Below are 11,859 nucleotides of genomic sequence, written 5' to 3'. Positions count from 1 at the left end.
CACTCAAGTTATTCAACCCACGGATATAAATACAGCTGACATACCTCTATTCATTTGACGGTTAATCAGCATCCTTCCACCACTCCTTCTCTACTCAAGAGGTATCACTAGAGTTCTCACCACACTATGGGGGGGGGGGGGGGGGGGGGTACTCTGGGTTCGGGCCATTCCTGAGCTCGTAGCCCTTTGAAATTGTGAATGTTATGTTTGTCACTACAAATCACACTTAGTTCAGAAAAGAACAAAGAAAAAAAGGTAGATTTTATTCCCTCCCCCTGCTTAACATTGTTTATGTATAACAGTAAGCATTTACTGGTATTTTTAAATAACTGTTTAATAATACACGAAAATTATTTTATCAAACACAAATAAATGATTGTGGATTAGATTAGTATTATAATCCTGATAACCCTTTTTATCACATTTCAGCATACGCTTCTGGTGGAGGGGAGGAGGGAAGGTTACAAAAGATTTTACACATAAAACAAAATTAAAGGAATAAATGTCCACAGGTTTGTGTGTGCTTGTGGGAGCAGTGTAAGACTTGATTTGTTCAGCTTTGATTCGTATCTTTTGATTCGTATGTCCTCATCTGCTGTCTAAGCCTAAGCCTTTGCTGGTACAGTCCTTTGACCGTACTGATATTAAACTCATTGTAGAGCATCATCACATTGAACTGATGAAAATGTGTTACAAAACTGAATCTTGACTGAATCTTTCATATGTGTCTGTCCATGAGTGCAGTCTGATGCTCCCGTTGTTTATGCCGCTTTACATCATCCTGGATTAAGAATCTTTGGTCTCCACATGAATAACAACTATAGCAATATAGCTGCAAGCAGCAATGAAGGGGCCAAGCACGATAGCAGCAGTTACAAGTCAACTCAATTTAATATTAAACTCAACTCAATTAAAATTATTTAATGTAATAATTGTAAAAACGACTGAGACGAGAAGGGTTCAAACTTAAATAACCAGGACAATGAGACCGATTTAACAACAAGAAGAGAGTGTGAAGACAAAGAATCCTGCCAAATGGACATTATCACAAACATTTGTTACTAAGTTTCATGATTGAAAAGTGAAGACTGAACTATTTGGTGCTATAGAGTTTAAGTGACAGAAGCCAAATTTGATCTAGGGACTCCCACAACACAAGAAGAATATGAAAATGAACAAACACTGCAGGTGCTTGGCCCCTAAAAATAAAATTTACACACAACTTACTCCGCAGGAACACAACAGCCTCTTTAAAGAGCATATTGATTGAAACAGCAACACAATCTATCAACTTCACTGAATCTTTTGTAATAAAACAAATCTGAACAGCAAGCAAACACAAATATACTAGCAGAGAATTCACTGCAGCACATGATAATGTGAGTCCAGCACCTACAAACGGCTCGTGCTCCTCATCACTTTCTCACCAACACTCAGTAGTGCTTGCTCTTTCTAACAGTCACTCTCTCATCTGCTGTAGACTCTGCATCAATGTTCTGTCTCTGTCTCATGCTGAGGAGGGATGTGTCCCCTCAATGAATAAGTGCAGAGAAGGAAAACAAGACATGATTGTTATGTGGCTTTGGATAAAGAATGAGGGACTTAACATACTGTATAACAGCACTGATTGTTTTAAGGTTAAAATGATTCTGTATGTGCTTTCTCATGTGGAGAGCACCTCTGTCTCTTCAATATTTTGTCATTTCTTCAGTCATTTCTAGGCATATTTCTGTCCCTCTCTTAAAAATCAATAAATATAAGGAACGTTTGTCAAGTAGATATTACATTAGAGATGAAAAACATATCTCAACATCAAAAAGGTAAACGATATTGGGTTTTTATAAATATGATTGTGTCCTTCCAGTTGTGCTTGATTAGAGCGGAGTGCTTTTGAACCCGAATTAGGAGTTAGGAGTAAATCTTAGACTATGTATATTTAGGAGAATATGGCTCTGAGTGTGTGCCCTACTCTTGATTCAGGGAGGTATTCATCGCAAGGTTGCGGTGTAGATTTGGATTCTGACTGTGTCTGTTGCGACTCCGAACAGAGGAGAACGTAGTGTCACACCCTGGAACTTTGCACTTGTGAAGAAGGCGAAGGTGCACCGTTTTGTAATGAGCCCTGAATGTGCCTTTGTTGCTGTAAACTTTCTGACAGAGATGGCAGGTGATGGGCGACGAGCCATTCGTCTGCTGACTGAGGCAAGGCGGAGACACGGTCGCTCCATCGCAGCTCTCGTCACTGTCCTCCAGAGGGAGCCCTTCCTCACTGCCCACGTCTGAGTCCCAGGACTGGGCGCTTCCTCTGGTGCTCAGGTCCAGCACCGCCTCATTCTCCACAGCGCCCTCTACCGGCTCAGATGCTCTCTCCTGCGATTTACTCATGGGGAAGACGAGGCCCGTACGGTGACTCTCTTTGAGGATGACAGACATCTGGCTGAGGGGCTCTTTGTGAGGGAGGTCTGGATGCTCTCTGCGGAGAGAATATGTTCCTGAATGATCTTTGGTCAACAGCCTGTGGTGCAGATTCAGGTTTGCACTGTGTCTAGAGAATTAAAAGCAAAAATGTTTGAAGACAAATCCAACATGCCTTTGTTTCTAATTTTTTTGCATCAATAAAAGCAATTCTCAAACTCTTAGTCCTAATACAGTAACACAAAAATTGTCATGTGCTTTTAAAAAACTGCCTGGTGTAACACGCATTAATTTCCATCAAGTCTACCCGTCTTACCTGTCTCTGCTGCGACGGGACGGAAAAGCAGCGTTGCAGCCATCCACAGTGCACATGTGCATCTCCTTTAAGTGCACGTTTCGATAATGCATTTTGACACTGTAAGGGTTTTTAAACGTCTTACTGCAGATCTCGCATGGGTGCGCCTGCTCGTCTTTATCATCTGGACATATGGGCTCTGGATCGCTGCAGCCGTCTGCACAGTTTTCACTGCCGTGTGTGAAATGGGCCGGTCGGTGGCCGCAGGGCTGCTCTGGCCGCGAACTGCATGCTGGTTCTTCACATTTTGAGGACTCCCTTTCTTTCTCATCATTCTGTTTATTGTGAAAGAGAGAAGGAGACGACAGTGAGATCATACGACTGTCCTCTTGAGTTAGTTTGTCCCATTGTGTGTCCTGTGAGTTGAGGCCGGATCGGATGTCACACTCCACAGGTTCGCGCCCCATATTGCTGACGTCGCACTTTTCTGTGTCTGTGCAGGGACTGAGGGGCGGAGTCTCCTCCTCGGAAACGCCCTCCGCCGCCAGCTCATCCTTCTCAATTTTGATGGGCATGCTGGACTTTCTGGACTTCTTCTTGGGCACCGGCTCCAAGCCGCTCTGCATGTGACCGGCGCTGATGGGCACCGAGGAAGACAGAATCGGGAGAGAGGGCAGGCTGCCCGGCGTATGAGCCAGCTCGGCCGGGGTCACCAGGCTCCGGTAAAAGGGAAGCACGGGCTGCACAGTCTTTAGATTGGGAAAGAGGATGCCGCTCTGGCTCATGCCGGATAAAGAGCCATGGAGTTTGGGCTCTGAGTTGCGGATGATGAAACTTGAGACGGTCCTGCTCTCTGAGATAGCACTGAAGTCTCGCTTCTCGCCTTCGGCTCCATCCTCCTGCCTCGGGCTCAGACCGCCCCGCAGGTCCTTGTCACGATTATTGCGGTTCATGGGCATGTGCAACCGCGGGTTCGGGTTCGCACTGTGCCTGTTCCGACTGCGTAAGGAGCTGAAGACCATGTTGCAGCCCTCGATGGTGCACTTGTGTTTGATCTTCAGATGAACGGCATTGTAATGTATTTTCAGAGTGCCTTTGTCGTAGAAGGTCTTCTCGCAGGCGCTGCAGAACACGCGGCCCTTCTTCAAGGATCCACTCTTCTCTGCACACCGCACCTTATTTTCAGGAGACATGTGTGTGATTTCAGAAGTGATGGAGGACGTGCAAGGCGTGGAGGGAGAGGAGTTTCCGCTCATGTTAAACTCTTCCGACTCCATCCTTGGAGACTCAGCGTCCAGCAGCATCTCTGCTCTTATGGGGCCGGTGTCAAACGGAGCACCATCAAGGCTCACGTCTGAAGTCTCGTGTCTCGTCTGTACGTCCTGGTGGCTGGAATCGCTACTGGAGCTCAGCAATGGTGCCGGAACAGAATTCAGCAATTGCAGTGGCAGCATGAGGGCCATACTGTTGACCAGCGTTTCAAAATGGTGTCCGTTACTGCAACCAGGTGCTTCGCCTTTAGCCGGCAGACGCACAGGCCGCTGCGTACTGCTTTCAATGAAGCTGCGGATGTCAGAATTGGTTCTTGTGGTTGGGACTACGACTGCCTGTCCCTCCTTATCCTGCAGCGCCATAAGCTCCACGATGGACTTGGTCTCTCCGAAGCGCAGGAACTGCTGCAGCGTAACAATCTCCTCTTCAAAAGTCATTATGGCCCAGCGGTCCAATACCTTACCGGCCACATCCTAGACACATACACACAAGGAATATAATTTGCATTACGAATTCTAAACTAACAAATGTTCTACACTTGGGTCCTAAAATACTCCATAACTTCTGACAGATTGACAGAGTTACTAAATAACAAGTCATCCATACATCTAATGCATGTGGACTTGAGAGGTCTAATTATTGCAGCAGAACGATTCGTTCTGGAGCATAATTTTTCTTCATTTAGATGATGCGGGTTTCCCTGTCAAAGTAGGAGGGGAGGGGAGAGATCAGAGGGGAGTCGGGCAAGTCTTTCAGTTCGCCTGTAATTACTCTTGAGTGCCAGCAGGCTTTGAAAGTCATGGAGCAGCTTCAAGTTGTAATCAGAATAAATATTTCATCATACAGCATTCATCTGGAGGTCTGAAGAGGCTTTAACTTTACATTCTCCACTAGAACTACCATGAATTTAATTCAAGCACCTGAATACTTGATAAGCAAATAGAATGAAAGAAACCTCAGTGGCTCACCAATGGATTTTCAAGGAAGAGTGTGACAAAACTGTAATTATTCATCTCAAATTAAAATGTGTTATTCTGTGAATGGGTTCGAATGACCGGATCAGATGGGCAGCAGCTCACCTGCAGGACGTAACCACGGATGTAGTCCTGGAGAGTCCAGTCCAGTGCATTTAGGATCTGAATAACCTCCTCCTGCTTAAGAACGCTGAAGAGGCGGTCCAACAGGATCTTGAGACGCACTGGAATCGCCTGCGTCCCATAAAGCATCAGACTACAGATATCAAATACCACATTAGAGTGAACAATCTCCACCTGGCTTCCTTGGTACATGTGATGAACCTTCAGCTTACTCAGAGCTGCAATTAAGCAAAACAGGCATCGGGTTACATACAGAAATCAGCAAAGCATCTCTATATGTTTCATGAAAGCATTTCTGTCATTCACATCTGAATTTGTCGATCTGTTTTTTTTTTTTACTGTGGCTTTAAGTGTGACATTTTTATAAATTTTAGAAGAATTGTTCATGTTATAAAAGTGTGCTTTTATCTATTTGCTTTCGTGTATGAGAAATTACAGACGATATTGTAAATGATTACCATCACTAATGAGTACAACAACAAAAAAACTGGGACTCTAAACTGGCCATCATTGTATAAATTACGCCACATAGCTTTAATGTCAGAGAGGCAATATTTATTTAGATAAATTTAGAACTTAACAAATTTCTTCTTCATCATTATTATTATTATTTGAAGATGCCAATTTAATGAATATTTAAGGTTCGATACAAGTTAAGCCCATTCAACAGCATTTGTGGCAAAATGTTGATTATCACCACACACACAAAAAAAATAAAAAATAAATAAAAATTACATATCTGACCTGTCCTTCATTTTCTTTAAAGAAAAATACAAAAACAAGGAGGCATTTACTATGGAAATAAATGTAGTTAAATTTTTTGAGGATTGCTTGAAGCTTATAATTTTATTAAAGCACTTCAATTATTCTGTTAAAAGGTGTGTATTATTTGCGCTCATAGTTTTGATGGTTATTTTAGGCATTACATTGTCAATTTGTAAAATTAGATATAAATCTGCACAAAAAAAGGTTAGTAAGCATTTTTCCCCACATTATTAAAGAGGAGAAACAGACAACAGTCAAGCGTGTTAAATGTGGTCTGAGGTTGTGTGAATGTATGTGTGAAATGTAATATTGTTTAGAATGTGAGACTCACCATGGGCGACCCAGCCGTGCCTGCAGTGCTCACAGAGACGCCGCCTCAGTTTACCAGGTTTGAAACTGTCACAGTTGCAGTTCACCACCGTGCAACAAATAGCCTGTCAAACGCATAATGATAATAATGTCATAGAACTGTAATGCAAACCACCCATTTAATTATCACAAATAGCCCATTTTCTATCTATTATGTAAAGTTTCATACTTTCACTTATATATATATATATATATATATATATATATATGTGTGTGTGTGTGTGTGTGTGTGTGTCTGTGTGTGTGTGTGTATGCATCTATACACACACATTCACACACACTGTATTTATATTAAGCTCAAGATGCTCTTTGAGAATAAACATAAGAATAAACATGATCACCAGTTTTTCGTTTCTCCAGTGCTGCTGTCATTAAACAAAAGGAGAGACACCAGTTATAGACTCGTTTTCAATTCCATGTCCAGTTTTTAATTTACTTTTTTATACTGTTATGCAGATTATTATTAATGATGATTTTGTGGTAATAAAAATAAAACTTAGCATTTTTCTAGAGTTTTAGATTGGACCTCACTTTACATACAAAGTAAAATAAAATAAATAATATAAAGTATTCTTTTGGGCACAAAACATACAGTGAGGTAGTGTAATTTCATATTAATTAAAGTCACTAGCATTAGCATAAATCAACAGATCAAGTCTATATTGCAATAACACAAGGTAACAGCCAATAGAACCACATCATAACTATTTTTCCTCAAACGATAACTATGCAAGACATCGGCACTTACACACACAAAGAAAGAGAAGAGCGGTCATTGAAAATGCACAAACCTCCCAATGTACTGTACATATTTACATCATGAGAGTCACTAGAAAGCACAAGGCATATTTTAAAATAATGATTTGATGCATTAGGTTATGTCAAAGAAACTTCTGGAGAGGTTAATTTCTGAATAGATTTCAAATGTTTACTTATGCTGGTTTATGTGCTGTTCATTTTCCAAAGCTCTGTCATTACTGTTTTCATTAAATTCTGAAGTTTTATGAAATACATGTGAGAATTTGTATTTGTATTGTATTATTAGTATTACATGGCATTCCATACAAACATGCTAATTCATGTTTTCACCAGCAGTTGAATAATACAGCTTTATGGCTGATGATGCGACTGCACCGTGAAATACACAACAGCAATGATACAGCATATTATTTTGGATTTTAATGTTTAAGAAATAATTACATTTCTTAAAAATCATAACAATGTACTCTTTAAGATTGATTATTAAATCAATTGTTTTGCAATGTAAAATCGTAAACTTAAACAAAGGTCCCAAGTAACATCATGATTGATATGTTTTAGAACATAATATCATATAATATCAGACAAATATTAGTTTGACAAAGCGTACAAGTTAGCAGCTCTACTGGGATCACAAAAAGATGTGGAATGATATGAAGAGTGAAAAGCAGCAGCGTACGGTGAAAACGAGCGCAGCGGTGAAAAATCTAACAGAAGGAGTTTTACTGTCAGATCTCACAAAACAGGCCTGTAGCAGCAAACAACATTGACTGATCAACATGAGCTTAATGAAGTCAGCACACACACACACTCACAAAGCTTTCACGCCCCAAGGCCATTAACTGTTTGCCCGCCCAGAATCGGGGTCTTAGTCCCACTTTGGGACACTAACTCGTCACACAAAGACAGATTAGCACAAAGACAGAGACCGGATCTCTTACAGCTGAAAAAAAAAACAATTTGACACCTGGTGTCCCATCAACAAAAATGTTTTAGTGATTGTCTATAATGAATATGTCTTTCACATCGGTCTTCAGATTAAATAAGCGTTCCACACACAAACATTACGGCAGAGAATTACTCCTGTCTTGAATTACATTCCAGTGGACGAGCAACAAACACTCACACACTTAGGAAGACACAATCACACCCATTGGAAGAGCACAGTAAAGTTTCTCCTGAAAGATCTAGCTAGCAAATTGCTCTATTAATGAAAAAAGGCTCTTAATAAATAGATTCATATTTACATGCAAAGCTGAGCTGGATTTTGTCCCGCACACCAGTAAACTCACACACTACAGAACAGCTCACAAAATAAGCTTGTGTTAAAAAGCACATTTTTTACACCGTAACAGTGCATGCACATAACTCACAATCCTCTTTTGTTCTTATTTAATTTCTCTAAGAAAGACTCGAACTCAAACTAAACTCCTTACCTCAGACATTTTGGTCAGACTGAAGTTTCCAGTGTTTCTGAGCAGTTTGCCATTCCAGCAGCTCCTGTCTGTACAAGTTCTCCCTTCTACTGCGAGAGATCCATCACTCACAGTCCAGTCACACTCACCCACACAACACACACTTTCTCCTGCAATCGACAATCGCTGCGTGCGTCCGCAGGCCCATGTGAGTGTGTGAGCGTGTCCAGGATGAGTGTGTGCTGGAACTGGGCGCTGGGGAGTGGAATGAGACCCTCCTACCCGTCGAACTCTCTGCCTCTCACCTTAGGAGATCTCTCTCTCTCTCTCTCACACACACACCCACACACACACACACTCCTTCACTCTCTCTCTCTCACACACACACACACACACCTCCCCCACTGGGTGGCGGGCCAGTCCCCTCACAGCTGGCTGGAAGAGGGCATGACACGCGTCTCTCACAGAGATTTGATCAAAAGGAATCACAAAGGCTGGAGGCTCCTAATGCAGTCAGGAGAGACTCTCTACCTCTGCTCTCTCTCTCCAGCAGTTTGAGTAATGCATTAAATCAATGCAGCCCGGCACAAGACACACTCAAGCACTGGATACTGTGTGTGTGTGTGTGTGCACTTTAACAGCCTCTGATCAATCCCAGCAACTTATGCTTTGCTCGCCAGAATCTTACATGCTTCATCCAATTCAATGTTTTCTTTGCAGTGATTCAGTTGTCACATGTCTGCTTTAAAATACAGAAAAAAAAAACTTTTATTTTCCAAAAAAACTGGCTGCATGTTCTCTAGAAAAAAATGAAAATCACTGGTCAGTGAAGGATTTTTGACTGAAGCGCTTGAATTCAAAAACATTCAATTAAATACACATTTCTCGTAATAGTGCCTCACAATGCATGACAATCAGTCTATGTTTAAGTTTATATCTACAGAGCTGATGAGGCGATATTACATTTGGTGCAGTCACTTGACATTTTAATACACCAATTACACAGCAGGTAAAAACATGCTGCGTTTAATCCATTACAGAGCAGGTTTTAACAGGTTTTGACTTCTTTAACAAGTTAGATGGATGACTGAGTGGGCATCTCCTCTCCTTAACTACAAATTTGCAACAAGCAAAATGGCAGTAGCTATTACTGTGTAGCTAATATAGCTTGAAATATTCAGTTAAATCTGTATTACTTACAGAAGATCAAAGCTTTATTTGTAAGAGGCAAATTTTATGAAGTCACACATGGGAAGCCCTCAGTCGTGCAGCGAGACCCAGAGGATGCTTATCAAATCAACATGCAGAAATTGGCTGGATTGCAGTGCTGCTGTTTGTAAGATAGCTATTTCGTTTTGCTGATTTTCTCCCTCAGGCTGCGGTCTGGAGTCGAATTCGGCAGATTCCCTCCTGCGAACTGCATTTCACATGCAAATACAAATCGCTTCATCTACAGCACACTGGTACATACGAGAGTGTTTTGACGCATTAATAGTTAAAATATAATTTCATTAATGCTTAGTATTGAATTGCACACATTTGGTCTTGTGTGTAAACAATAGGCAATGTGAATTTCCAAAGAAATGATGCACCTCATGAGCTTGGTTTGTTCATGTACAGTACTCCTAGATGCTGCATAATGCGCTGCACGATTTTACGCAAATATATCAAAGAATTTTACTGATCCCAGAGAAAAAAAATGGGATACCGTTAAAGTGAATTGGCTGTTCATCTAAACGTATTTGACCCAATGAACTGAAATTACATTTAGCTTCTATAAACCCATTTATAATAAGAGAGTGCTGATTAGAAACATATTGATATGTGATATTACAGTCGACTAATCTGAATTTTGTTTGTTGTCTCAGTTTCAGGTATTTTTTATTTAGTTTAGTTGTAAAGAGTTAAGATTACAGCTAAAATATACCCTGTTTATAAGCAGCGTTCATGCAACATTAAAGCAATCGTCCACCCAAAAATTGTCATTCTGTCGTCATTTACTCCCCTTTACATCGCTCCAAACTCTTGGTGCTCTTGGGCTCTTTTATTAAGCTTTAAAGTGGGCGACTATGTACTGCCATTGCCAAGAAAGAATATGATAGAAAGGTTTATAATGACAACAAAGGGAGTAAATTATAACAGAACACTGTCTCTTTAACCTGCATAAGTCTGCTGTACTGAACACTGAGACTCTCTCTCTCTCACATACATATATATATATATATATATATATATATATATGTGTGTGTGTGTGTGTGTGTGTGTGTGTGTGTGTGTGTGTGTATATAAAAAAACAGTGACTGCTGCACAGTTGTCATAAAGTCAGAGCATTTCATAGATTATTGCAAAGACATGACCCTTAAAATGACATTTCAGTGATTCTGTTCAATTCAGTAAAACATGACACATCTCTGCGGCACCAAACTCAATAAAGCACGTTAAATAAGCTTTCCCTCACGCCACTGAGAGGATGAAAAACCTCATAGTGCTTTAATGAGGATCGTTTTAATCCAAAAAGGCACGAGTAAAAGCTTTGTGCCTGCAGAGAGTACTTCAAAAACACAGAGAGCAGCGAAGAGCAGCTTCTATCTCATAGTGGCTCTAAAAATACTGCCTTTGAACAAGCTGGAGGCCACGGCAGCCATGAGAAGTTCTCGTATTCAAATCCGACACCCATGCCACTTTCAGAGAGATGTTACGTCAGATGGTTGTGGAGGAGCTGTGTGACCTCTGACCTCTCTCTTCTCTGCGCTCACAGAGGAGCAGGAACGAGCCCCGGGCGAAGCAAAGACAGATGTATGAAGAGGCAGAGCAAAGGTAAACGGGATAACGCTAAATCTGACCCTAACCCGAATCCAAACCCAAACCCTGGAATTTACAGAACCGCAAACGGCTGTGAAGCCCAAAGTGACGGCAAAAGACTCGGTTTGTGCATGGAATCAGGTCAGGACGCTGGAGAGGATTAATAAAGTGCAGCAAATATCAGTTCCAGTCTGCAGCGTGTGTGTGTGCGCGCACGTCTCATCACCAGTCTGCTATTGATCAGTCCAGTCCACATTAAGGAGAGATGCTTTTATGATAATCTGCTGTTGTCCATGTAATAGCTACATTAGACACGCTGCCTGCACATCGGACACCTGTTTGGTCTCTTAAGAATTACCGTTTGCATTACAACAGAGTTTAATGGCCTTTTAAAGGGGGGGGGGGGGTGGAAAACTTTCCAGAAGTTAGAGAGCACTTCAAAAAGCCATCAGCAGATGAATGATGGCGAGAGAGATGGACCATCATCATGAAGTTGGGACACACTCGCTGCCAAACGCTCGCTGACAATGCCTGCACTTCCTCTCTTCCGTATAATTTCATAATAAACATTTGCCTCTAAAAATGCAGCCGTCAGATGACTTCTCACAATCCCGACTGAAAGCGCAAGCTACACATGCATAACATGTTTTATTCAGATAAAATAAAGATC

The 11,859-nt window shown here is 41.4% G+C and overlaps 1 protein-coding gene across 1 annotated transcript; it reads right to left on the bottom strand.

The window, feature by feature from the left end:
* Window positions 1-246: 246 nt before the first annotated feature.
* On the bottom strand, window positions 247-8,731 carry bnc1 (basonuclin zinc finger protein 1). Its single transcript, XM_079373828.1, has 5 exons — window positions 8,409-8,731; window positions 6,176-6,278; window positions 5,062-5,297; window positions 2,732-4,455; window positions 247-2,545 (listed from the first exon to the last, which is right to left on the bottom strand). The coding sequence occupies exons 1-5, from the start codon at window positions 8,415-8,417 to the stop codon at window positions 1,966-1,968; spliced, it is 2,652 nt and encodes an 883-aa protein (XP_079229954.1). The 5' UTR covers window positions 8,418-8,731; the 3' UTR covers window positions 247-1,965.
* Window positions 8,732-11,859: the final 3,128 nt, after the last annotated feature.

This window comes from Barbus barbus (assembly GCF_936440315.1).
Source record: "Barbus barbus genome assembly, chromosome: 23".
Lineage (NCBI taxonomy): Eukaryota > Metazoa > Chordata > Actinopteri > Cypriniformes > Cyprinidae > Barbus > Barbus barbus.
The sequence above is the reverse complement of the archived record's forward strand: the minus strand, read 5'-3'. Positions and strand labels throughout refer to the sequence as shown.

What these genes read in the sequence shown, in the direction of transcription:
- bnc1 (XM_079373828.1), bottom strand. An exon ending in TCCGTGGTTACGTCCTGCAG is followed by an intron (nt 4,456 to 5,061) that starts GTGAGCTGCTGC and finishes GTATGTGTCTAG; the next exon opens with GATGTGGCCGGTAAGGTATT. An exon ending in TCCCGTCGCAGCAGAGACAG is followed by an intron (nt 2,546 to 2,731) that starts GTAAGACGGGTA and finishes TTAATTCTCTAG; the next exon opens with ACACAGTGCAAACCTGAATC.